Source organism: Scaptodrosophila lebanonensis, unplaced genomic scaffold, assembly GCF_003285725.1.
Source record: "Scaptodrosophila lebanonensis strain 11010-0011.00,11010-0021.00 unplaced genomic scaffold, SlebRS2 tig00000061-arrow-pilon, whole genome shotgun sequence".
NCBI lineage: Eukaryota > Metazoa > Arthropoda > Insecta > Diptera > Drosophilidae > Scaptodrosophila > Scaptodrosophila lebanonensis.
The window spans coordinates 8058109-8085063 of NW_022060554.1; the positions used below are offsets into that span (position 1 = coordinate 8058109).

At 41.3% G+C, this 26955-nt stretch overlaps 8 protein-coding genes across 11 annotated transcripts; 5 read left to right on the plus strand and 3 right to left on the minus strand.

The window, feature by feature from the left end:
• Positions 1-247: 247 nt before the first annotated feature.
• LOC115624974 (proliferation-associated protein 2G4) lies at positions 248-4424 on the minus strand. Its single transcript, XM_030519826.1, has 8 exons — positions 4272-4424; positions 3734-3831; positions 3286-3422; positions 3056-3218; positions 2480-2701; positions 1954-2179; positions 846-973; positions 248-780 (listed from the first exon to the last, which is right to left on the minus strand). Exons 1-8 carry the CDS (start codon positions 4357-4359, stop codon positions 646-648), a joined length of 1197 nt encoding a protein of 398 aa, XP_030375686.1. The 5' UTR covers positions 4360-4424; the 3' UTR covers positions 248-645.
• Positions 4425-4524: 100 nt separating this feature from the next.
• On the plus strand, positions 4525-5753 carry LOC115624977 (thioredoxin-like protein 1). Its single transcript, XM_030519832.1, has 3 exons — positions 4525-4946; positions 5006-5289; positions 5350-5753. The coding sequence occupies exons 1-3, from the start codon at positions 4581-4583 to the stop codon at positions 5561-5563; spliced, it is 864 nt and encodes a 287-aa protein (XP_030375692.1). The 5' UTR covers positions 4525-4580; the 3' UTR covers positions 5564-5753.
• On the minus strand, positions 5660-7459 carry LOC115624973 (bifunctional coenzyme A synthase). The gene is made up of 2 exons (XM_030519825.1): positions 6854-7459; positions 5660-6792 (listed from the first exon to the last, which is right to left on the minus strand). The coding sequence occupies exons 1-2, from the start codon at positions 7416-7418 to the stop codon at positions 5795-5797; spliced, it is 1563 nt and encodes a 520-aa protein (XP_030375685.1). The 5' UTR covers positions 7419-7459; the 3' UTR covers positions 5660-5794.
• Positions 7460-7585: 126 nt separating this feature from the next.
• LOC115624979 (trafficking protein particle complex subunit 3) lies at positions 7586-11308 on the plus strand. Its single transcript, XM_030519834.1, has 3 exons — positions 7586-7714; positions 10021-10431; positions 11057-11308. Exons 1-3 carry the CDS (start codon positions 7676-7678, stop codon positions 11141-11143), a joined length of 537 nt encoding a protein of 178 aa, XP_030375694.1. The 5' UTR covers positions 7586-7675; the 3' UTR covers positions 11144-11308.
• On the plus strand, positions 7597-9723 carry LOC115624975 (nuclear transcription factor Y subunit alpha). Of its 3 annotated transcripts, none has more exons than XM_030519828.1 (2): positions 7597-7714; positions 7766-9723. In XM_030519828.1, exon 2 carries the CDS (start codon positions 7893-7895, stop codon positions 9009-9011), a length of 1119 nt encoding a protein of 372 aa, XP_030375688.1. In that variant the 5' UTR covers positions 7597-7714; positions 7766-7892; the 3' UTR covers positions 9012-9723. The 3 variants fall into 3 exon arrangements, with proteins under 3 accessions (XP_030375688.1, XP_030375687.1, XP_030375690.1); XM_030519827.1 differs by having other exon boundaries at positions 7851-9723; XM_030519830.1 differs by having other exon boundaries at positions 7678-7711.
• A 6-nt stretch (positions 11309-11314) lies between the features above and the next one.
• LOC115624972 (zinc finger E-box-binding homeobox 1) lies at positions 11315-22014 on the minus strand. Of its 2 annotated transcripts, XM_030519823.1 has the most exons (5): positions 20808-22014; positions 16731-16845; positions 16069-16171; positions 14444-14594; positions 11315-13665 (listed from the first exon to the last, which is right to left on the minus strand). In XM_030519823.1, exons 1-5 carry the CDS (start codon positions 21935-21937, stop codon positions 11901-11903), a joined length of 3264 nt encoding a protein of 1087 aa, XP_030375683.1. In that variant the 5' UTR covers positions 21938-22014; the 3' UTR covers positions 11315-11900. The 2 variants fall into 2 exon arrangements, with proteins under 2 accessions (XP_030375683.1, XP_030375684.1); XM_030519824.1 differs by lacking the exon at positions 16731-16845 and having other exon boundaries at positions 21404-22014.
• Positions 14991-15836, plus strand: LOC115624978. Its single transcript, XM_030519833.1, has 2 exons — positions 14991-15244; positions 15311-15836. The coding sequence occupies exons 1-2, from the start codon at positions 15174-15176 to the stop codon at positions 15783-15785; spliced, it is 546 nt and encodes a 181-aa protein (XP_030375693.1). The 5' UTR covers positions 14991-15173; the 3' UTR covers positions 15786-15836.
• A 312-nt stretch (positions 22015-22326) lies between the features above and the next one.
• On the plus strand, positions 22327-26954 carry LOC115624674 (vacuolar protein sorting-associated protein 8 homolog). The gene is made up of 4 exons (XM_030519471.1): positions 22327-22516; positions 22574-23881; positions 23940-24794; positions 24854-26954. Exons 1-4 carry the CDS (start codon positions 22415-22417, stop codon positions 26294-26296), a joined length of 3708 nt encoding a protein of 1235 aa, XP_030375331.1. The 5' UTR covers positions 22327-22414; the 3' UTR covers positions 26297-26954.
• The last annotated feature ends 1 nt before the right edge of the window (position 26955 follows it).

Genomic DNA, 26955 nt, shown 5'->3' on the forward strand with positions numbered 1-26955 from the left:
GTTCCAGTTATTAACATAGTCAAAAAGGATATGAATTTACAAGTGGCTGAAATTGAATATACAAATTCCAAAATTTCAAGTCCATACCTTCTACACAAGAAAAACAGCACTCAATATTTATGTGTTATTACTAAACAAAAATAAAATCAACCATTCTTTTCTTTTTTAAAAATGTTAATTTTATTTAATACCTACTTCGCAGCGTTATTAACGTTTCTTGAATTACAATTAAGATCATGATCAGCTTAAAAGTTGTTAATTTGAATTTTCTTCTCGTTGCAATCGCAAACAAAATTAGGGATACATTTTATACGGTATTATAAAATGAAAAAATCAGTACAGGTAAAAGAGTGGTAAATAAAAATAGGATTACTTTAATCCGGGCTGGGTTTTTTATTTTTTAAAACACTGCCTTAAATATGTTTTTTACGTGGTTTTTTTTTTTTTTTAAATTTTCATTAAAGTTCTTAGAACCAAGAAAAATGCTGCTGTTTTTTTTTTTAAGTGTTGTTTTGTTGTGGTGTAGGGTCTTATACTCAACGAATTGCAAAAATTAAACAGCAGTAGGCAGCTTACTTATTCATCTTGTTGTGGGGACTATTGATCTGTTAGTTATTAGCATCGACGGCCACAATATTTTGCAATCTATGCCTTGGTTTCAACGGCCTGTGTTGATTGAACTTTTGTCGCCGCATCTCCATCTGCTCCCGCGCTACTGGTAGCGGCCTTCTTACCCTTGCCCTTGCCCTTCACGGGACCAAGAGGTTGCGCAACCAAATCCTAATCGTATAAAAAGAATATATAGATTAGTATTTCAGTACTTGAAAATTTATTAGAACACATGCCTTCAGTCCTTCCTGCGCAATGCTATGTTCGCTGACGTAGTTGTCCACATTGAAAGGTATTCCGGTAACCAAGTTGACACCATTAGGCATAAGTAATACCGTATGCTTGAACTGTGCAACAATTTCAGCTGCAATTTAAAAATAAGACAAACTTCTGGTTATTATCGGAGATTAGATGTTATATAGTCAAATTGAACTGTAACCAAATCTTAAGAGTTATAGCAGGGAACTGTAGCAATAGCATGTTCAAACAGAGGCTATATTAAGGTAACTGCTGAAGACACCAAGCATAGAAATTTTCTCTGGCAAAATGTCTGGTCGCAATTGGCCGCTTAAGAACCAAAAACGGAACTTTGTTTTGCCACAATTTATGACAATTTATATCAAAACTTAAGAGTTATAGCAGGGAACTGTAGCAATAGCATGTTCAAACAGAGGCCATATTAAGGCACCTACTGAACACACCAAGCTTAGAAATTTGCTCTGACAAAAGCTCTGGTCGCAATTGGCCGCTTAAGAACCAAAAACGGAACTTTGTTTTGCCACAATTTATGACAATTTATATCAAAACTTAAGAGTTATAGCATGGAACTGTAGCAATAGCATGTTCAAACAGAGGCCATATTAAGGTAACTGCTGAAGACACCAAGCTTAGAAATTTGCTCTGGCAAAATGTCTGGTCGCAATTGGCAGCTTAAGATCCAAAAACGAAATTTTGTTTTGCCACAATTTATAGCAATTTATATCAGAACTAAAGAGTTATAGCATGGAACTGTAGCAATAGCATGTTCAAACAGAGGCCATATTAAGGCAACTGCTGAACACACCAAGCTGAGAAATTTGCTCTTGCAAAATGTCTGGTCGCAATTGGCAGCTTAAGAACCAAAAACGAAATTTTGTTTTGCCACAATTTATATCAAAACTAAAGAGTTATAGCATGGAACTGTAGCAATAACATGTTCAAACAGAGGCCATATTAAGGCAACTGCTGAATACACCAAGCTTAGAAATTTGCTCTGGCAAAATGTCTGGTCGCAATTGGCAGCTTAAGAACCAAAAACGAAATTTTGTTTTGCCACAATTTATGACAATTTATAAGCTAACTTACTTGGCTTCTCGTATAGCACTTGGAAAGGTTCAATCATCTTATGTGAGACACATTCAACCACGCCCATGCGTGCTTTGGTCTCCTCCTCAAAGCTGCGTATATTGAAGGGCATGTTTCCATACTTTGTTTTTACCTCAGCCAAGAGTGCACGGGATGCCTTCAGCTTAAGCATGTAATTTTCTTCAGATTTCTTGTAAATGGAAACCTTTGTGTCCTTTTCCCGTCCCTGTAAGTTGTATACGAAAACGACAAAAATTTAGCAGGCATAAAGGGATCAACACTATCCCTAATTTTCCATTTGGACGTTCTCAGATCTCATAATCTTACAATCTTCGGGCAACACCAACACAGCATTGCAGTCGATATGTGCCAAACTGCTAACTAAAATATGTCGAGCAGATTGCCAAAGGCCTCAGGCCCTTCCCATATCAGCCACGTTGCCGAGCACAGCTGACCCTCAAGCGCTAGTTTTTAATCATTGAACTTGGATTGAACAAAATATAGTTTAAAATAGTGCAGAACTTACAACACCCTCGCCACTGCTAACAATGACATCAATGGCATAGACCTCATGCGTCTCAAATGTGCACTTTTCATGCTCCTTACGCTGCGCCTCACTCGGATTCTGTATGATCGTTTTCTCACCGTCGATAGTAAATTGCTTTAATTCGTGACTGAGCATGCCCTCGATAGGCTTGCACTTGTACGATTCGCTGATTTGTTGAACAGCTTCGGTGATAGAGTAGTTCTGTTACATTAAGTAAAAAGGGATATACAAGAGACCAATGTATTAATTATAAATATTGAACATGAATGCAGCAATAACTATTCAATGCAGTTGTGTGCAATATCGACCAAACATTTCAATGATTGAAAATGTTCAGTTTACGAAATTACCACATTTACTTTATGCAGGTTTTGAGCTGTACTGTGCCAGTTATGATAAAGCAACAGCCAATCCGTTGCCTGCAGTAGCAGTTTACGTATTAAATGGAGGACTACATAAATTAAAATGACTTCGCAAAAAAAAGGATGCTGCTAAGCTGTCACACAATGCTAGATGGTTGAAGGAGATTTACAATCAGCAGTTTGGAATACTTACACTGGCGCCTGACTTCAGCAAACGTAACGCAGCCTGTACAGCCCAGTACGCTGCCAATATGACATCAGCCTGCCGTCCGGTTATTTTCTGGTCCGCATTAACACCCACAACAACTGTATGTGCCGCAACCGCAATAAATCCGTCAATGTGAGCGCCCAAATCACTGTTCAATAGAGTGAAGCGGTTCAGTGTTGCTGTACAATGATAGCTAACCGTATGTGGGCACTTACATTTTTACCACATCGCCTTCCTTTAGAGTGTAGTCGACATCGTTCTTTGCTGGCGAAAAATGGCAGACACAATTGTTAACTGACAGACACGTGGGGAATGCGATACCCTTTTTCAACTCCTTCTCCTTTTTATATACCTTATAAAAAAAATAGAATGATACGTGTGTGGATGGTTAATACACTTTTAATTAATAATGCAATTGTTAGATGGCTGCCAATTGTCCTCAGATCTCATAATCTTACAATCTTTGGGCCCATTTGCAAGTCACACGTTTATGGCGAGCGCCAAACACACGTGGTAACGCGTGCATCAGGAAGCACGAGGTTGTTGCCAATCCCTGCTGCCACGCCCAACGCCCAACAAGCTCCGGTACCCTCAATAGCGCTTTTCTTAATCATTGGATATACATAGGTGCACATTTTAAAATTATAGATCACCACAACTTACTTTGCCGGTTTCTTCAGTCAGCAGATTGTCACCTTTTGTGCAAATGTCCCTTACAGATGCACCAGATACGCAGAGTCCAATCACCGTCTTCAACGTTTCTAAAATTAAATGGAAGTATCAAAAATAGGTGCTTAAATATAAAGCATATAGAGCAAAAAGGGCGCCTCTTGCTTGTTGGACGTATTTACGATTCCCCAAGATTTCTGTAAACGAGGACGGGAAAAGTCTACGATTTTTGCTCGAGGCTTCACTAGCAGCAACCCCAGGGGTATACCTTTTTCTTGTTTCAATTGTTCCAAATGCTAATACTTGCTACATTTTCGCACAACTCTTTCGACACACATTAATTTTGAGGTTATGCACGCTACGTGTTTCTTTGGTATCCCGCGAGCCGCCGCGTGGCTACCTATCGAATTTGTTGGTAAGTGCGACGTCAACGCAATGTACGCAACTGCATTGTTGTCGCTTTGTGGCCCCACAAAACGCAGTTAGCTTTCACTTCCTTTTACAGAAGAATATAGAGGGTGCAACTACTTACTATTTACAATTTCGCCAGCCAATTTGTATTTGGTAACTACCAAATCTTCGGCAATGGTCTTCTCAGGCTCCTTTTCCACGTCTGCCATTTTACAAAACTACAAATAATCTGCCCCAGCCACAAAAGAATATAGCGGTGCGCTTTGTAAGCGAAGCGTGTACGATACACACGACGATAACATGCATCGGCGTAAAATAAGTAATAATCGAAAGTGTGTCTGTGTGTTTCCGCGCCGTGGTGAATGTTTAACTCTCGCTCTCGTAGATGCCAGTCATCTTCTGCTGAAACAAATATACTTCTGCGTTTAAGATGTCCGTGCGTGTAGTTAACGACGAATCACATTTCCAGGCCGAACTTGCCCAAGCCGGCGTGCGTTTGGTTGTGGTCGACTTCACAGCAACATGGTGTGGTCCTTGCCGCCAAATAGCTCCGCATTTCGAACTGTTGCCCAATAAGTATCCCAGAGCAATATTTTTGAAAGTAGATGTGGACAAGTGCCAGGACACGGCAGCCGGTCAAGGCGTGTCCGCCATGCCCACGTTTATATTTTACAGAAACAGAACCAAAATCGATCGTGTACAGGGCGCAGACATCAATGCTCTGGAAGCCAAGATACAAGAACATATTGGTAGTGCAGATGTGGATGAATCTGGCGAGGACTACGGCCAGGGACTGGTGGGTGCCCACATTACATTGTTTTTACAATATTTAATATTTATTCCATTCCTCTGCAGATGGAGCTAAACACATTCATTTCAAAGCAAGAATGCGAGTGCTTGAACGAAGCCGACGATCATAATCTAAAGCATGCTCTGGCTTCCGCCGGCGGTTACTTGCAATCTGACTGCGATGAGCAGTTGATTTTGTCAATCACATTCAATCAGGCGGTGAAGATACACTCTCTGAAGCTCAAGGCTCCTCCCCAATTGGGACCCAAGGACGTTAAGTTGTTCATTAATCAACCGCGTACCATAGACTTTGACATGGCCGAGTCCATGAGCAGCGTGCAGGATTTGACGTAGGCTTCTAGCTGCAGCAAATGTGAAAATGTCCACTATATTTCTAAATACAATTTCAGCCTGGGCGAAAAGGAACTCGAAAACGGCCAGCCTGTCAATTTGCGCTATGTTAAATTCCAGAATGTACAGAACATACAAATATTTGTGAAGAATAATCAGTCTGGCGGTGAGGTGACGCAAATAGACTATATTGGTTTCATCGGATCACCTATTATGACCACCAAGATGAATGAATTCAAACGAGTGGCCGGTAAAAAGGGTGAGAGTCACTAAATGATGGGCCTGTTTCAACAATGCAGACAAAATGAACACACCTGGACTACCCACGAGGGCTGTTCAATTGAAATTTGGAGCGTTTTTATTTAACAATTGTAGTACGCATTTCTCTTTATTAACATTTCGACCTAAAGCTACGAAAAAAAATAACTACACAAACAAATGCATACAATGTTGAAATAGCATATTTTACTGTGTTTAACAAGAAAATGCCGTACTGTTTTTTCGTCACAGACTACTATGTCGCGAGTTAAGTTCTTTGTTCAGCATATTCCATGCGCGTTCTGCCTGCTTCTGCGTAAAGTCGTAATCCCATTGGGAGCTGAAAATTACATTAGATTTTGCTACAATTTCGCTATTGGGCACTTGGTTGGACAGACGTTTGCATGCCTCCTCTTCACTAAGCCCATTGCGCTCAATTATGCGCCGTACCGCCTCCTCAGGAGGCACAACCATGGACCACACTTCATGACACTCAGTTTCCCAACCAGCACGCAGCAAAACCGCTGCCTCTAAGACAACCACTTTAGGGGGTGTGGGTAACGAACTTAAGACAGCCAAACGCCTCTTTACTTCTACCATTAGTTCTGGCCAAACAATGTCATTGAGTGTTTGCAACTCTTTTGTATTTGAAAAGACTATAGGACCCAGTTTTGTTCGATCAATGCGACCATCCATAGCTAATATATGATTACCAAAGTGCTTCACAATCTTCTCATAGCACGTCTGGCCAGGCTCGTAGACATCATGGGCAACCTTGTCACAGTCAATGACATGGGCGCCTAATTTGCCTAAGCGCTCAGCCATTTTGCTTTTACCCGAGGCAATGCCACCCGTCAGGCCAATAATGTAGGGAACTGCAGGAAGATTTGGTCGAGGCTCAGGTTTACGCCATCGTGTGCCAAGAAGATCAATGCGCGTGTTACTCGAGCTGACCTTCGACTCGTGTATGCTATCGCTGACATTGCTTTCCACAATGTCAATTACAAAAATATCCAGTTGGCTAAGATGTTTTGAACTGCGAATCTCGTTGACCTTCTGGCCTCCACGAAAAGTTTCGGCACTTACAACAATCATGTCCATGTCCGGATCATGCTGTGTCGGCCCAAATGGATCATCTATGGGAACAATATCATACTGTAGCGTTGAATCAATATCCATGAGAAAATCACGTAGTTGTGCAATTCGCTCCTCTACGGGCAAAATCAGATAAGGCAATGTCTTAGCTATGATAAAAAATATAGTGATTGAGTAGCAGTTTCTTATATAGAATATGAGTCAATGTACATTTAGTCATGGTGGCTGTTGTAACGCCTACCACAAGGCGCTGGGTAGCACGTAGCACTGCCTGGGTCAAGAAGATCTTGTGGCCAATATGTATGCGGTCAAAAGTTCCACCTAACACTACATTTGGATAAACCTTTACCTCCTGCGGGCTGCTTTCCAACGTAGCCAAGTCATTCATGTCCGTGTCTTGAAGAAAAATAGTGGGCTTGGTTATGTTAAGGGTTCTTCGCCAACTCTCGCAAAGTTCCGGCTGATGTGCATCAGAAAACAAAACATCCACTGTTTTATGCAACTTCACTAAACCAGAAGCAGAATCGAAGGGCTTTAGAGGTGTCACCAGCACCCTCAAGTCAATATTATTGCCCACATAGCTACTACTGTCGGCATAAACCTGTGATATAAGGCGGCCCCAAACAGGTGGTGGTGGCGGTTGAATTTCCTGTTTTGCTCCACATGTTGACACATTTAATGCTATGTACAATGAGCTAACGTACTTCTCGATGCTCCGCAACGATGTACCCAGATGCTTTATATTAGACACCACCAACAGTCCCGTGGAAGCCATAATCCTTTAGAGGTTGCTTCGTTGTATTTACAACAATACGATATTTGAACATTGACCCACACGTACATCGATTAAAGAGGCAGCAGAACGCGATGTTTCGGATGCAACACTGTTGCTATCGAAACATACCAATCGAAGGCAACTCCTAAAAAGACAGACTATTCGGCACTGTACAGTGGCACACGCGATTGAAATTGTAATTGTTTTGCGTTTCTCATGTAATTTTAAAATCCCTGGAAATTGAAAACAGCACAAAAATGTCGCGGCAAGCCTTAAGACTTGACGCAAAAAAAGTGGTAAGTTGAATGGGCATGCAACAGGGATTGATATTCACTCTCCCATTTTAGCTGTAAGGTTAGCTTTGGCCCTAGACTAAGTACAACAACAATACTGAAGAGCCACCCTCAAAATCGGCTTCATTCGCTTTTCCAGTAAGTGTGTGTGAGTGCACAATAGTGCAACCTGCATCAGACTATGGAAAACCATTTTCACAATAACCGCACTGCAACCACGACAAGAATGAACACCGCCGCAAACAGCAACAGCAACAACAGTCACAATACAAACACGAACAATGCGAATGTTAACAGTGCCGCCTCATCTGGAGTTAATGCAGCACAGCCGCAGCCCATACAGGTCATTGGAATGCCGCTCCTGCCAGCGGGTGCCGCACAAATCATCATTGGCCAACAGCCCCAAGCGCAGACGGCCGCTGCGGGACTGCAGCCGCAACTGATACCATTGCAGGCAAATCAAATCATGTTGCAAGCGCAGCAAGCACCACAGATGCAAGTGATGCAACTGCCCGATGGGCAGACCATATTTTATCAGACACCTACGATTACTGCCCTCGATCCAAATGCGGCAGCAGCGGCGGCAGCAGCTGTGAGTGCGCCCACGCCTCACTATCTTAACATCAATGGGCAATTAGTGCAAATTACTCCGGCACCAAGTGCCGGGCAAGCGACAACTCAAACAGCATCTGCGGTGGGTCAACAGATAATTATGGTTCCACAGACCGCAATGGCGGCAGTGAATGCTGCAGCAGTTGCTGCCAATGCTGCCGCTAACAATAGTAATAATGCGTCGTCCAATAATGTAAGCGCACAACAACAGCAGCAGGTACAGGCACAGACAGTGTCCGGAACAGGGACATCCGCATCGGCTGCTAGCAACGCTTCCAATGAAGTGAGCACCAGCACAACGGGAACAAACACAATTGATACCGGCGAGGATGAGAACTCCAAGGGTGAGCCCGACGAGGAGCCACTCTATGTTAATGCAAAACAGTACAAACGCATACTAATACGTCGAAAGGCGCGTGCCAAGCTAGAGTCACGCATACCAAAGGAACGTTGCAAATATTTGCATGAATCTCGGCATCGACACGCCATGAATCGCATGCGCGGTGAAGGCGGTCGTTTTCATTCGGCGCAGGAGAAAGGTGACCAAGCTGGACTGGATGGCAGCAGCATGCCCTTAGCGCCTAGTGGAGGTGCCACACTGAGTCGGGGCACGGCACGAGCACCGCCCAAGTTGATAGCTCCACACCAGACGCCGAGCATAACGATAACGGCCATAAAGGCGGAGTAGTTTGACATTGGACGTTAAAATGTGTAGATTATGAGAGTTGCGAAGTCATGTTTTTATATTGGGCTTATCCTAACAGAACCCATCATCTTCGTTTAAGTTATAATAAGATACAGATCACTAACTTAAATATATTGTGTGTTGCTTGACAACTTATATTTATACGAGCATATCTTATGATAAATACTAAACGAGCAAAATGCGGTTTGTGTAGAAATGTAGCGCTCAATAAGACCAATATAAGAACAAGACTTGAACAAAACTAGTGTAGATATTATTTATATTATATTATGCGCTAATATTATTTATTCGAGATCTAAAAAATGGCAGGCTTTGATACAAATTTTATCAATTGTAGATTTAATAGATAAAACCTCTGAAATTCGTTTAACACAGTTCATATGCGAACAGTTTAAAAAATCGTTTCATTGTCCAAATGTACTACGATGCCTGAAAGCCATTAGCTCAAATTGTAAATATATATATTTTCGTTAAGCTTAGTAATCCGACAAATTCATTTATAATTAAGATACGGGGTTTTTAAAATTTAAAAAACATGATTCTCGTTTCATGACCGTTTATATGAATAGACAAAAACTAAATTGATACCTTTGTATGAAAGCTAAATAGCGATTGGACGATCTGAATTAAATAAAACATTGATCAGCGATCAAAGTGCTCTCTTGAATTGCACAAACAATATCTGCAATCAAAATACATTGCGCATATTTATATATCTTTCAATGCATAGAACTATGTAGTTTAAACTATTATAAGTGCTCGTTAGAGCGAGCAATAGAAATAATTTAGAGTAAGTGATTTAATATTGGACTTTAGCTCCCTCAAATGTACACAATTTTAAAATAAATGTGTATTTATGTAGTATATGAGAAGTAATCGCCACTGTTAATACGAGAGCGTCCCATTTGTACAATTCTTTTTTGATATATTGTGAGAAAGTCCTTGTTTCTTCATTGCAATTTGCTTGTCTGTTCTTTTCATACACACACAGAACTCGGAATTTTTGACACTTACCTATGGTGCCCTGGTAACACAAATGCTACGCGACTTTGAGAATGTAGAAGACGTTAACAAACAGCTGGAACGCATCGGATACAACATGGGCATGCGTCTCATCGAGGATTTTCTGGCGCGTACTTCAGCGCCGCGTTGTCTAGAAATGCGGGAAACGGCGGATCGCATACAGCAAGCTTTTCGCATGTACCTAAACATACAGCCGACCATATCTAATTGGTCCGCTGCCTCCGACGAATTTTCGCTGCTCTTCGACACGAATCCGTTGACCGAATTTGTCGAATTGCCTGCGGATTTGAGTAATTTGCGCTACAGCGCTATACTAAGTGGATGCATACGTGGGGCCCTCGAAATGGTCCAACTGGAGGTGCAGTGCTGGTTTGTGCAGGTAAGAAGGTAACAAATTTGCGTTTGCTGTTGCTAATTGTCCAAGTGCAAGGAAGCGCGTGCTTTAGTGTTTGTCTGGCTCTCACACCTTTTATACCCTGCACCCACTGGGCTAGCCAGTTTATAAAGTTTCGCTTAAGATGTTACATAAAAGTAATTTTATATTCCTTAGAAGGCGAAATACCAAATCGAAAACAATTCGAATAGTTGTCTTCCGCTAAAACAAGACTTTCTTTCCTTAAAATCCATAACAAGTTTTTTGTTTTAAAGATAGAGTTGCAAAATACTTCTGAGCTTAATAGGCTTACAATTGCTTTATTTTCTTAAGATATCGGCACATGATTTTTCGTGAAACAGGGAAAATTATTTTCTTAAGTTCTATGTTTTCAACAAGTCCTTTAAAATTACATAATTGTATCGGGGAAAGATCATCCGTGAATGTGTCTTGATTTTTCAAAAAATATTCGCTTCAAATGTAAAGCTGAATAGTAAAATAATCCTTAGTTGTATAGTATAGCTTAGGCAAAGGGCGAGTGTAAACATAATGCACCAACTGGGTGCAGGGTAGTCCTATAGTCGATAAATCTCGACAATAGCCATCTTACTTGTTCATTTCTGCTTCGCAGGATCAACTGAAAGGCGACAATGTGACGGAGTTGCGTGTTAAGTTCGTGCGCCGTCTAGAGGAAGCCATACCAGCTGGCGAGGATTAGATAAGGTAGAGTTCAAATCAAGTTAGGGGCGTTTATTTCATATGTTGTGTGTTCAGTGTGCGGCGTGGTATTAGAAAAGGTTTAGCGTCATTTTTATAAAGCTGCATTCCGGATCGCGCTCAAAATATTAACAAAAATACATCCATAACAAAGAATTATAAAAAACAGCAGTTTTATTTTTATGGTTTATTCGACTTTTACAAATGATATCCTTGATTATAATATTTGTATTTATGTATTTATAAATTTAGTGTAATATGAAGCATTAAATCTGATATAAATGGTTAACATAGCAAAAAAACAAAAATATTATACAATTTTGTATTATTGGCGGTTAGTTTAAAAGTGCACCGAGAAAAGAGTCCCTCGATAAACAGATGTAGATTTGGCTATTTCAAAAGTTATTTAAAGGCAATAAATAATTTTGGAAAATTGTATAAGTTTCTGGTACATCCCGGTTGGAGTATAACTTGGATGGATTTCTTCTGGGATCTACATTTTGACAAATGGTTTTTGGACATTAAGGAATTCAGTGTTAAGAACATAAGAATGCTGGAACAATCTCAATTTCTAAAACCTTGGACCTATACGACAAATATTTTGCCATTTCGTACGAGTACTTACATATATATTTTAATTTTTTGAATAACAAAAGACAATACTTAAAAGGCACAATACTTGGTTATAAGGTTTTGGTCTCACATGTTCGGATCATTAGGCATTGCAAAAATGTACAAACTTTGATTATTTTGTTGGCTTAGTTCTGTTGAGGGCAAAGCATTAGGTTCAGATTCCGGCGCGTAAGAACTTTGCGCAGAGCTTGCAGCGTTTTGATGCAGATGACAACACAGCAGCCGTTGGCCACGCCCTCGGCGGGACTCTTGCAAGTGCAAGCGTTGCTCTTCAAGGCATTGGTGGCGCTCGCGGTTGTGGCGGTGACGGTGGTAGGTGGCGGCGGTGCAGGCTTATTCCCGGAACAGCAACCATAACTAGGCGGTGCAGTCGATCCGCCGCAACAGTTCTCTGTTGTTGGCGCGACCTTGGGCGCACAGCAACCACTTACTGGCGGCGCGGGCGTACTTGCCGAACAGCATCCACCAGCTGCTGGAAGATTGACCGGCGAAGGCTTTGTTGCACCGCCACCACAGCAACTACCACCACCGCCTGCACCACCGCTACTCATGGAAGCCAAATTTTGCAGCAGCAAAGCAACATCCTCTATGTTTTGATTCATTTCCGCCTCACGCTTACTCACTTTTTTCATGACGTTGGTACTGCCACAGATTCGTTTTCCACCGTTCGTCCTCGTCATTGTTGTGGTCGCCACTTTTGACATTGCTGCTTTGCCGTTTGTTTGGTTTATGGCAGCCGGTCCTGGCCCGCATTCGCTAGCAACACAATCTCCACCATTGCAGTTCTGCTTTGAATCGCACTTACAATTGGTACAATTGCAGATGCCTGCATCTGCCGTGATCTGTTTGAGTGTTGGCTTATTGTCCCTTATATCCAATTCGACCAGACCAGAGGCATCGTCAGGCACCTGCGCCGCTTGATGCAGCGTCGCCTGCAACAATGCACTGTTGTTGTCAATGGTCATGAGTATATCGTTAAGTAACGACTCAGTTTCCATGTCTTCATCATTGTCAAGACTGTCGTCCTTTAATAGATCCTCAATGTTCTGCTGGTTAAGTTCCAGCGATGTCATTGTAGGATTGTTTGTTGCGTTTGGCACCATTTCCATATCCGCAGCTGGCGGCGTAGACATCGTATCCATTTGGCCGCTCACTGCATTGCCAAAATTCGATTTCAGATCCACAAAGCTAGGCATTTCGGTAGGCAAAGCCACGCAGGTAGAAGTAAGCGGTGAAACGGGGATAATTGGCTTAGATACGAGCACACCGGCATCAATCCACGGACTTGGGATTTCTTCCTCTGCAGCAAAAGATAATTGATATGCTTGCGATGTTTCCGGCAACGTCACAGGCTCAAATTTTGGCACAATGTATACATTGGATACCTCTGCACTGGTATTAAGGGTTTGGAGTATAACATCGCGGTCATCAGTGATCGCCTCTGAACATTGATTGATTGGATTAATAGGTGGCATTTCATTTGTATCTATTGCGTTAATTGAAGATTCAACCTGCTCCATTTGATGATCAATAAAAGACTGTGCCATCGCCAATTTTTGTGCCCGTTTCGATTTCTTTTTGCCCTTGTTGAGCAACTGACGCTGATGTGTCTTCCTGTGCGACTTCAGGCTGTGCGAGGTGCTGAATGATTTCTGGCAACTGTTCTCCTGACAGGGATAGGGCTTTTCACCGGTGTGCGTGCGCTTGTGCGTCTTTAAATGATGAGAGGCTGTAAACGCCTTGCCGCAATCGCCTTCTGGACACTTGTATGGACGTTCCTGTGTATGCGTACGCATATGTTTTTTAAGATCGCTCAAAGTTGTAAAACATTTTTGGCATATTTCACAATTGAATGTCTCGCCGTTGTGCAGACGTAAGTGGGCGTGAAGCCTGATAAAAAGTAGGAAAGTTTTCGATTGTATTATATGTACGTATGTATATTGTATAAAGTATATGTGCGTATGTATGTGTATGTATATGTACATGTTTATTTTTAAAAGTCAATAATAATAATTAACTTATCTTAGTCTGTGGTATTATTATATGTATGTACGTACGTGTATAAATATTCTTGATTTACTTTCGCTTATTCATTATTTCCTGCGAGACACGCAAGGGCGTAGGCAGAGGGGCACACGTTCATTATTATAACGCACTATTTCGCCTTAGAATGGAACTGAGTTGTATTTGTTGAAGTGTTTTCATTGATCATATGCAAAAAAAAAATTTTTTAATTCATCGTGCATTATTTAATCAAAATGTTAGTTTTTTGGCCCCCTTTTGGTAAAAGCTGCCTACGCCCTTGGAGACACGCATTGTAGCTATGTAAATGATATAACGATTTTAACAAAACAATATATTCAAATAAATTATTGTTAATTTCGTAAGATTAATCTACAACACTCATTTATACTTGGGTGTGGTAGTAATAAACAGGAAACACTTTACAAAAAATAGTGATTGAAATAGACCGGTGAGTCCCTGATCAAGATTCGTTTAGTCATGTGTATGTATGTATGTATATACTTTTGTACAATACCGTTAATAACTTGTATGTCAAACAAAATATGACACTAGTAGGTTATAATATAATTGATAACAACCTAATCGAGTAGTACATAGATACATCGTATATACATATAAGTATGTAGGTTTGATTCTTGCTTACCTGTAGCGCGTGTTAAAGGCCTTATCACAACCGGTGACATCACACTCATAGGGCTTCACTTTGGTGTGCACTCGTACGTGTATTTTAAGGCTGTACGAGGTGAGGAAGGCTTTGCCACAACCCTCCTCGCTGCATTTAAAGCTGTAGTCACCTGAAATGCATACATACACACACACTAATTTTAGTGCCCACTCTATTCTTGAAATGTAGAAATATTAAAATATTGTTCCACTAAAATATGCATAATGACGGCTGCTAACACAAGGCAAGTCGAACATAACGGATTTTTACACGCGTGCATTGTGGTAGCTATTTTGACAAATCTCAATATTGGCAGCACTGTTAGTGTTGGTAAATGCCGGCAAACAGAACAGCTGCTTCAATAATTTCGATGCCGACGCGCACGCACGCATGCATACATTTTGTTTAACAATAGCGAACTTTTAAAAAATGAGCGACGCTTTTGAGGAGAAATTAATAAACAGCGTAAAACACCATTCGTGTTTATATAATAAGTCAGATTTTGGTTTTCGCAACCGTTACAAAAGGGACAAAGCGTGGGCCAGTATTTCTGCAGCTTGTGGACAGCCAGGTAGGTTATTATGTGAATATATTGGAAAAAAAATATTAACAAAATATATCCAAAACTTAATTTTATGCAGTTAAGCACTGCCAATGCCGTTGGAAAACCCTTCGAGATGGTTATGTGCGTGAATATCACAAAGACGATATGGATCATAATGTGCAGTGGCGCTACTTTGAACAGTTAAGCTTCCTTAAAGATCATATCAAACCGCGTAGGTATGTCTGTTCGTTTTCTTACATAAAAGTGGTTTTTATATAACTAGATATTTTTCTACATACTAGCACTAATGAAGACTGTCAAGTGGACTTCGAGGTCCTGCCCTCAGTGGACTATGAAAATCAGGATTCGAATTTAAATAATACAACTGAGCTGCCTAAAACCAAATTGCGTAAAATCCAAGATGACGATTTGGCAGCCAACTTAACAGAATATACAAATGAGACGTTCAGTGGAGAGTCTAATTCAGCTGAAATTATAGAAATTGCCAGTGGAAAACAGAACAAATTAATGGAAAACGCCCATGCGGAATTTTTAAAGGTTATGGGTCTATTGGAGGACGTTTTAAAGAAAAAGATAGACCCGGAAAATGATGTCCAGAATAATCCTTCTTCTGCATCGCACTTAGGTGAACAAGATCCATTTTATAAATATCTGGAAAGTATATTGAATCGGGTCGATGAGTTTACGCGAAGTGACATACAATTGAAAATTCTAAATTTTGCCAATGCAGAGGTAAAAAATGCGGGTACACATTAATATAAATAAGACTCATTGTGTGTGTCACAGCTGCGTATTTTTTAAACTTTTAATTAAATACAACTAGTACAAGAAATTGTGGTATAGAACAAACCATTATGTACATACTAGTCTGGCCTAGATCATAACAGTAGCTCCTTTCCTGAAAATCAGCCTCTATTATCATGAAATATTTAAAAGAAGTGCCTTTGCAAATTTATAAAAATTTTACATACATATGTATGTATCCCAGTATATTCCTTTTGTGTAATATAGTATTTTTATGGTTACCAACAGAACTCACCTGTGTGCGTTTTTAAATGCGTGCGTAAATTTCCAATCGTGCTATAGCTGCGATTACAATTCTCATAGTTGCATCTATAACGGCTAAGGGCTTCATCGGAACTCTGCGTGCCGAGCAATTAAATTAATACAAATTAGATTCACATAGAAAAATGTATGAAACATTATGATAAATATATATACACGTGTATTAACAAAGTCGCAAGTTTCAAGAAGTCATTAGGTCGGTAAGTATTGCTAATGGTTGTTAATTGGACGAGTTACAAGAGTGCATGCGATGTAGGAATGGAAAGGTGACGTGCGGGAAGGTAACAAAAGCAATGATAATATTAAGATATATACATATGTATGTATGTGTATTTAAAGTTGCTGAAATTTTGGGACAGACAGACATCAATTAACTACAAACTACGCACCGCGCTACGGAACATTTGGTTAAGAATCAAAGAAAAGCGACGACATCGGCGTATTTTTTGGCCTGACGGCCCCGTTGGTTACATGGCTAGAGTGCTATAAACGTTACTTGCTATCATTATCGATAAATGGCACTACATAGTAAAGCGTTAGTTACGGCACACGTTCAAACATACGCAAATATAAAAAAGATTGGCGCATCTGGACAATTGGCTTTTTGGCAAGCCTGCTCTTGATAGTTGGGGGTACCTCATAGGCCATGAGCTGATCGTCTTCCCTGTCCTTGTGCAAGGCGCCGGGACGTATGCAATGAGCCAGCTGTTCATCATCATCATTGTCTGGCTCATTCTGTTCGTCCACGTAGCTAGAAATTCAGCGAATAATGCAACGATTTATATTTTGAATGTACGAACAAATTGTATATATGTACATATCAAGGGGTTTGCCAGTTGGAAACAAATAAATTGGGGTAGCGCAAAATTTGTGTCAGTGGGCCGTTAAAATGTTGCGCGCTCGTATGTATAGATTAAATGCTCAAATATATACACCAAGTACAATTTATAAGTATATACAATGTATACATACAATGTATTTGCTAAATAAACTTCAAGCAGGCAGATTAGTTATGTTAGAAACAAGACAACCCACAAACAATAATATTATGAACAAATCTTCAACAGAAATAAAGCATTGGATTTTTGCACTGGAAGCCTTTGAGCTTTAATAACCAGATTAATTAATATTTAATATTGTCATGGTCAAAAAACAGACGACACCGAACTATAAAGTAACTAAAAACAAAATATGAGAAAGGAAAGCACACAGACAGAAGAACTGATTGGCAAAACAACAAATGCGTGGGCGACCCCCATCCTCTGACTATTCGAATGACTGACCGAGCGCGGGCGGCCTAAGTTGTGGCCGTAGGACCCACCCCTCCAATACGCCCTTTCTCTATAGACAACCACCCCGACGGCAAACATGTCGAACTGTCGCACAGTGGGGCCTTCTGAATATTTTCTTTACAAAAATCATAACTTCTGAACGAATAGAGATTTTCATTATAATTTCATTGAATTTGAAAGATACAGTTGAAAAATAACTATAGAAAGTTGGATATTTTTTGGATAGTTTTTATACATTTATGTACATACATAAGCTCTTATGTAGGTCAAAAGGTCAAATTTGGGAGTGCATATCCCCTAAAATATAATTTTCATTTTGTTTTTAACCATTAAGTTAATCTCTGGACAAATTTCTATCAGATATGTATTTATATTACTGAAATTACTGATCATGATATTTTTGATTTTTAAAATCTGTTTCAGCCTTAAGGCCCCACTGTGTGTCATCGTCAACAACGTCAAGGGGATTGCACGGGGGAATCGCCTGTAGAGCGAGTGCTGAAAAATGAGAATTATGATTGAAGAACACTCATGTTTATAAAAATAGAATGGACGTACTAAGAGCTGAGGGAGGGCACGGCAAGGGAAAACAGATGAAAAATTTAAAAATTATTGTATTTAACAAAAACTAAAATAAAAGTAACAAGAGAAATTATATGTTTACTTCGACCTAGCAACAACTAAGCAAGTCGCTCTCAATTTTTGAAAGAAGATATCAATACGATTACTGTTCCACACGAAAATAAGAACATGTAAAAATTCCCCCCAATTATATGAGTATGAACGTATGAAAGTACCTTTTTGTACAGCGGTGAATAAAAAATGTAAAAAACAAAGGGAATGTATTCGAATAGAATGTACTCTTTTACAAGCATCAGATTGTGATTGATTCCATCTTCTGGCCATATTCCACCTTTAACCTTTTGACATTTTTATTCTCTGTACTTGAAGGGTATATTAGATTTGTGGTTTGTGCAAAGTTTTTAACAGGCAGAATAAATTTTAAGCCCACCCCACTGCCGGGCTCGATTGTAAAGTTCTATCTTGTTTCAAAATGTAAAATTTAAATAAAATATTTTTAAGTCGTTCAGTCACTAACTTATTATAGTGATGCCCATCGTATTTACTTTAAAATCATCCTTCTAAGAAAAAGCTTCTACGTAGTTCATAATGCACGAGCATAGTGTCGGGCATGTTTTCACAATTACTACCGTTTAGCTGGTACATTTTTTGGCAACTATGACGGAATTATAAAAAGTCTAACAGAAGCTTATCTACTTGATGAGAATTTTAATTATCTTATCTATTTTTCTTTTCGTTTTCAATTCGGTTGCACTTATGTTAGTATCTCTGTTAATTTATAATATAGAATACATTTTAATTGTTATTGTCTAATTCATATTTTGGCCAGTTTATTGCATTAATTAGATATAATACCAATTGTATAACGCTCCGACAATTTGAACATCTTTAAAAAGTTTTTGATAAGATTCGGATTATTCGACCACAACTGCGTCAAACCCATGCGTGTATGAATATACATATGTACGTCTGTGTATGAATATATGCCTTATGCATGAATATATTCTTTCCTATGTTGGACTAGATGGATTTTTAAATTCACAAGTCAAAATTCGCTTTCTTAAGGTAATCATTATGCATCGATGAAAACATAACAGATTTCATATAAGACCTATTTGTGGACATTTTAAATACGTACATACTCGTACATTGTACATATATGGACAAATATACCCACGTTTCTCATATAAGCGTATAGATAAGGTATTGTGACTCAGTAATGGGCTCAGAATAGTCTAATGGGGTATCACATGTAAAAATTGGGTTCGGAAATAATTTCACAATAGCCTAAGAAATTGTATCTCAAATAGAAAACCGGCACTTTTAAACAAAAGAAAGTATGAATGAATTTGTATAGAGAACAAAGTTTTTCTTACATTTTTTTTAATGCTAAAATTTGTATGTATAGTACATGGTGGAATGTATTTATGTATGTATTTTTAGAGTGGAGGGGGGAATTCTAAATGCGTTCATCGCCGATGCTATTTTTAGACCAAACAAACCATTTGGATACAATCATCGTCCAACAACAAGAAAAAGCACCATTAGACAGCGGCACAGCTGCTGCAAAACATGGCATACACAACAATAACAACATGCACAAGACCGTTACATAGCCATATTTTTAATATACAGTATGTATGTGTAATATACTATATATACAATTTGTATACCCTTCACCGAAAAATGTAATGTCAAATGGTTTGGTGCTTAAGTTTGTAACACCCAGAAGCTAGAATAGTGGACTACACTTTATAGCTAAGTACATACGAGTTTGGATGAACATATGCATGTATTTATGTGTATGATCACCAGTGCACGACGAATCAAAATCGTGATGTTTGCCTGTCTGCTTCAATAACTAATCCCCCACTGTTTTAGAGCTATTGCGAGTAAACTTTGCACTCTTTTTCTCATTTCGGCGGACATAGTAAGTATGTAGGTAAAATTTTAAGTTAACTATATCATGAAGCTGTCACATAACCTAAATAATGTAAAAATTGCTTTTAAATAAAACATATATATAATATAAATAAATATAAATATATGGATGGAATGACACCACTCGTCGTTTCCGAATGGTGACCATGGATGACCAAGTGAAAAAAAGTTACAAGTGCTTTTTATGGAAAGATAAGATAGTGCAGAAACACGAGACTATATGTGTAGTTCGTTGAAGTACATATATAGTCGGTGGAAGATAAATAAAGAGTTGCTGTGGTGGTGAAGGGTATATAGCTTCGTCTCAGGCGAAGACTTTGTAGAGCGTTTTTATTTTTGTTTTTTGGTTTAAAGAGTAAATTGAATTTGTTTTTGTGGGCGTCGGCAACACAAATCAGGCAATTAGCAACAACATGCAGTGTTTAGGACACTTTGCGAACGCGTCTTGTAATTTGGACATTGGAACTTGAGAGATCTGCTAATTTTTGGCTAAGACGATGCGACAGAAAGAGCAGCCGTGCCATTTTCACTCAATATTTGGCTCTAATTAGTTGCAGAGCGAACACTAGAGGGGAAACAAAAAACACATAATTTTAAGACAAACGGACATTATTTGTGTGGGCAGTGGATAGAATTGGACAGCAAGGCATGCATAAATAAGCGACGTAGCCGTCGACCCTGGGCATGTCCGACGGAGTGAGTTGAAGTGCACACACACACACACACCTGTCGGCATATCTTAATTGGCAAAAAGTGAGCAACAAAAGGAAACAATGGTCAAGCTTTAAATAAAACTATAAATTAAAAAACAAAGCAGTGCAATCCAAAAGGGGCGGGCAAACGCAGAGCGGGACATGCAGGTGCAGGCGTAGGCGGGGAGCAGTGCAAAGATTACTACCTCGTCTCAGTGGTAAAAATATAAGGAGAAGTTGGTGCAGATAGTCCAGAGGTGTTCATAGTCACAGGCCCATTATCACAGGGCGTTATTGCTGATGTTGTTTCAGGTATCGGTGCCAGCATGCTGAGGGACACCACAGTGGGTGGTTGCACTTGGACGATTTTGTGATCTTGATCCAGCTGGTATTCCAGCGTGAAGCAAATGTCGTCCAGATTGTACATGGACATGGGCACTACTTCATCGTTTCCCGTCGCCGTTGTTGTCGTTGTCGCGGTCATTGAAATGGATGCTGATGCTAATGGGGATGCGTCTGTGCATTGTGTTTCATATGATGAAATGACCGCTGCTCCCGCTGCTGCAGGAGGTGAGGATGACTTGGGCGTTAGCAACAATGACACATGACTGTCCATCGGTCGCAGTGTAAACAGCGCATCGTCGTCAACGTTATCGTCATCGTCCCCTACGTCCACGTCATTGTTCATGTTCATTTGAATTAGCTCCGACGTCACTGACGGCGCACTGAACAAGCTGTATGTTGTGGCCGTCAGCTCGTCGGCGGCCTCTAGTTCCAAACTTAAGCCTAATGATTGGAGCACCTGTTGATCGACAGTTTGTTGACTGCTGCCATAAATGCTGTTTGTATCGCTGCCGCCGCCAGCACCCATGACCTGCACAGTGCCTGAGCTTTCAATGCTGCTACTACTGCTGCTGTCCGACTCCAGGGTGGGCGTTAATATTGATGCAAGGGTTTTGTTATGCGTAGAATGGCAATTTTTCAGCTCCTCGAGGCTGTTGAAAAGCTGAGACGTAAGTGACGCAGAGTTTGGCGGCGAGCCCGATCCCGATAGCGTATCATAGTCCCGGCTGTCTGATAACGAATTGCTGTGATTGTCAGACTTCCAATCGTAATCTGGTTGTTCTTTTGGTTGTTTTTCATCGCTGCTTGAATCTACTTTGTTATGTTTGTTCAGGTTATCGATGCTGTCGAGAAGCAGTGTGGCCAATGATGGAGAGGTGGGGGGCGATTCCACTCTTATTCCAAATTCTGGCTTCCAATCGTGTGCCTGTTCGTAGTCAAAGTATAGTTGTTTTGTTCGTACCCTGACCGATTCATTGGTCTTTGCATCCATTTTGGTGTTTGTTAAATTATTAATCAAGCAATACACCCACGCACTTAACAAACGCAAAAGTTATCGTATGCAGTTTCACTTATGTATGTATATCACTGTTCTATGCCGATTGTATATATGTATATATATATAACAAAATATATACATACAAATGTATGTACATATATGAATTGCAAAAGATATTGGAAATTTTCCTATTAGAACAGCCGCAACGAACACGCAGCGCAATAACAAAGATAAGACTGAGAGATTGGTGCTGTAAAATGCGGTCGTTGAAACAGCTGATTGCGATGTATAAATGTTTAGAGAAAGAACATCGATATTTTTGACTCATCGATATTATTTGTCTGTTTAGTGGTGCCTATGTGTGTTGGTGGGCGGAATTAGTGATAATGAGAAGCAAATGCCCCATTGCACAATTAAAAGCGAATTGCAAGTGAATTTTAGGTCAAAAAGTGCCGGCGCCGAGAAAGCAGTATGTCCCAATTAAAGGCGCCCTCGCTGCAATCTCTACTGGAGTCAGACCGAGGCTCCACTGACAGCTTGTTGGCCGAATCGCTGCAGCTTGATTTTGAGGATGTGAGTATGTACAAAAAGGGTGAGGGTAAAAACTCATAAATGATTTCTTATCTATAGCTGGATGATGCTGAGTTCCACATACCGCCCACTGATGTCCTGCCCTCGCTGGAAACAGTGCTAAGCGAATTTGAGGCGGATTCGGATGTGGCCTCAGAAGTGGGTGTACCACATGCTACTCCCACTCCTTCAATTGCCGAGGATAGCGGAGTGCGGGGCGATGGACGTGGAAGTGGGGGCGGCGGCTCTATAATGCGCTACACTCTGTTGCATGGGATCTCGGCTCAGCTAGCATCGGCAGCTGAACGAGTAAATGCTGGTGCAAGCAGCGCCTGTGCCGTGAGTGCCTACATAGCCGTTGGCACGTCGCACGGCCACATACTAAACTTTGATGTCACACAAACGTTGCGCTGGGCGCATCAGGATAAGCACAGTCAAGGGGCAGTCTCCACGCTGGCATTTAATGTGGAATCGACGCGCTTACTTGCTGGTTATGCACGTGGTTTGGTTATCATGTTGGACACCCAAACAGGGGATGTGCTACGGGAGCTTTTTGATGTAATCACTCCTAATACGGGGGTATTGCATGTTAAGTGGACTTCATACTCTTCTTTGGCACTGTGTGCTGATGCCGGTGGTTCTGTATGGTCACTCAACTTTACAAGAAAACTGGGGATACGTGGTTGTAACTCCCGTTGCCTATTCTCGGGAGCTCGTGGTGAAGTCTGCGCTGTGGAACCCCTCATCATGGATTCGCAAGGACGTCATGAGCTAGATCAGTACTGCATTGTGGCATTAGCCACACTCTCTAAATATTTTATTGTCACAGTACGACCACGCCTGAAGGTCATCAAGTACCATGCGCTGCAGGGCCCAGCTGATTGCTTGCCGCTTCTGGCTTGGCACCTGGTGCTCATTCAAGCAGCAGATACAACGCGTTCTGTGGATCCTGTCATTGTGGTTGGTCGTGGCAATCAGCTCTTTTTTCATCAGCTGTTTATGGCCAATGGACGAATCACACTTTTGTATCTACGTCATGTACAGCTCCAGACTGGTTTGCTCTCAGCCCACTGGCTGGGCCCAAAGTCGGTGGCTTCGCTTGACACTTCAGAGATTTTGCATTTGGTGGACGTGCGCTCTAGTAAGGAGCTAGAGTGCATGGACATGGCCAATGCGGGTCTGGTCTATGGATCAGCACAGTTTAAGGGTCTGGCCACCGGTGGAAATGTTTCTCCCGCTTTTGCGCTGGCGGGCACAAATGCCTGTTACAACTCAATAGTGTCTCGTGGCACACAGCTCTATGTCCTTGGCGCTCGTTCGCTGCATATCATTGGCGTGCGTTCCTGGTCAGAACGTATTAGTTACTTGGTAAGTGTGGCAACTACTTTAGATCAAGAAATTAATTTTGACATATTGCCAATGATAGGTGAAGAATCATCGCTGGCAAGAGGCTTGCCAACTGGCGCTGGATGGTTACATTGCATCGGCTGAGCGTCCGCGTAAACGTGCCCAGGCCAAAGAGCGCATAATTGCACTCTTTGGTGAGTACATTGCGACAACAACACGAGTGCCAGAGTATTGTCTAGGTGCAATTATTCAGTGTCTGATTACGGTTGGCGAGCTGGACCTGCTGTGGACGAAGCTGTGGGAGCGCTTACACAACAATTCCGATCTCTTCTTGCAGCACATTTCGGAGCACATTGAACAGGATAACATACGGACAGTTAATCCCGTGATCTCGCAAGCTCTGGTCGACTATTGGTTGCAGCATTCGCCTGCGAAACTTGAGCAGTTGATACTGAAGCTGGACTGGATGTGTTTGGACTTGAATCAGGTGCTCAAGGCCGTGAAACGTCATAATTTATATCGTGCTCAGATTTATCTCAACACACATGCGCTCAAAGACTATACCGGGGCCTTGACGGAGCTACTCCCGCGACTTACTCCGGAGCAGACGCAACTGGGCAATTGCTTGCTGGTATATGTGTCAAGTTGTTTAGCAGGACGTGGCTATCCTAGTGGTGATATACCTATGGAGCAGGTGCAGCAGGTCAAACATGATGTGTTGCGCTGCCTTACCTCGCAACATTCCTCTGCCGGGGACGTAGAGGAGCTGCCCTATCCCTATCTGCGCGCTCTGCTTGCCTTTGACACGCGCGAGACCCTCAACGTCATATCACTCGCATTCCAGGAGCCCGAGTTCAACAACGAGCTGGGTTATTCACACCGCAAACGCATCATCTATATCCTACTAGAAATAATGACGCCAGAGAAAGCAACTGTAAGTTAAAAAAGTGGATGTCATTGCATTAGCTTTATCTTTGACTTCCTTTCTTTCAGTGGTCGCAAATCGGCTGCTTGCTGAATTTTATTGCCCAGCAGATCTCGACGCAGTGTCTACCAAGAGATAAACAGCTTCTTGAGCAGGTGCTCGGATATCTGGCAACAGAGCATATCACCAACGAGAGCGTGCGTCAGCATTCGGAGCGCGAGAGCGCTTGGCATGAGCTGCTCTCAAATAACTGTCTTGCTGAGATCAGCAATGATATGGAGCAATTAGAGCTAGCTCGTCGCGCTCGTTGTTTTTATGTGGTCGAGTATCTCCTAGATCGACTGGGGCGCTATGACAATATTCTTGAGTGTTATATTGAGAATAGTGAGAGACATGAAACAGTTTTTGCTTATATGGAGCGACATGTGAGCACGCCAGAACGCGCTATATATGCCCAGCTTAGTCTTCATCTACGCCTGCTGTTACAGATCAACGCTACAGAGATAGTGCGTATAATAGCCCTTCATTATCCTAAGCACATTGATGAGCTACTACAGTTGCTAAGCGATTCCAATGATGAGCGGTTACTTTTTAGCATGTTGCAGAGTTTGCATGCTCGCCAGGCGCCGTTAACTTCGGAGCAGCATGAAAAACTTTTAGAGCTATACTGCAAGATGCAATCTCCCGACGAAGTTTATCAGTTTCTACGCTCTAATGTCGGATATCGTGTGGAACACGCCATTTCTATTGTGCAGGCTCGTGGTCTCACAAAGGCCGTCATTTATTTATATGAGCAACAGCAAAGCTATACAAAAGCTTTCGAACTCTCCATGGAGTTGTTACGAGAAGCTGTGCAGCAGGACTCAACAAACTCAGCGGAGATGGCCAAGCAAATTGCAGAACTGCTGGCACGCGCCGCCACCTCACTGCCCACCGAAGAGCTGGAGCATAGCTGGTTCGATTTTCTACAGTTTATTCTACCGAACCAATCGTTGCAGGCTATCACCAAGTCTATGTTGCACGAAGCCTCGCAGCACATCGATCTGCATAATCTGGTGCAATTGATCATGAATACGCACAATTTGTCCACCAGCTTTGGGGACATTAAGGACTTGCTAATGAGCATGCTGGTGAGCTCTCGCCAAGAAACTGAGGCGTTGCGTACAGCGGCTCAAATTCTTTGCGATGATCTGCACGCGGATTTCGCTGAGCAGCGGCAAGTGGCCCGGCGTGGCCTTTGGGTGACGACCATGCGATGTGTGCTGTGTCGTAATCGCCTGACAGAGCAGACACATGTGCTGGCCCTAGGCGCATGCGGTCATGCCATGCATGAACGATGCCTCGACGAATTAATGTCCGATAGTCAACAATGTCCACGTTGCAAAGTTGGCTTGGGTACAACTCAGCCCCTGCTGCAATTATCCAATCCTAGTCAGCACACCTTTACCCAGGCGGGTAGCCTTGACATGAGTGTTCTGCAGCTAAAGGCGCCGCCAAGGCGGTTCTGTTGATCTTGTTCCCCACTTTCATATTCCTAATTTCTTCTTTAAAATTAACTCGAAGGGGGTCGCCAAATCGGTGGAAATATAACTTTTTAATGGCTAAATTGATAAAGAGGCCGATATTATTAGGACTACAAAAAATTAATCGGAGCTAATTGGAGTTCACTTTACTTAGCTGCCATATAGGGAAGTGGTGGACGCACAGTCAAAAAATTTGCATAGAGATTATAATATGAACCATGTCAGAGGATTTTTGTTTTTCAACATAAAGTCGTAGCATATGTACAAATAAAACACTAAAATTTGCTAGCTGTGAGAAACGAGGGTTACGTTAAAATTTAAGACAAATTAGTCGTTAAAGGAGTGGCCCCCATATGTAGCTTAATTGGACCTTTTCCCACAACCAAATTTACAGTTTTCTTTTGGCAATATGTACTTTGCTTCTGATATTCTGCATAAAATTGTTAAAGAGAAACTGGCCATTTAAATCTTGATGTATTTAAAAACTGTAGAGCTTGAAAGAATACGTACATCGGTATGCACCATGTTTATATAATGGTTCGATCGCCCCGTCTGCGTTTAAAACCTATGAATATATTTTTGTTTTGTAATTTTGCATCCAAACCGAAGTTTCAAGCTGAAAGATACCAATTCATAAGCACACCGTT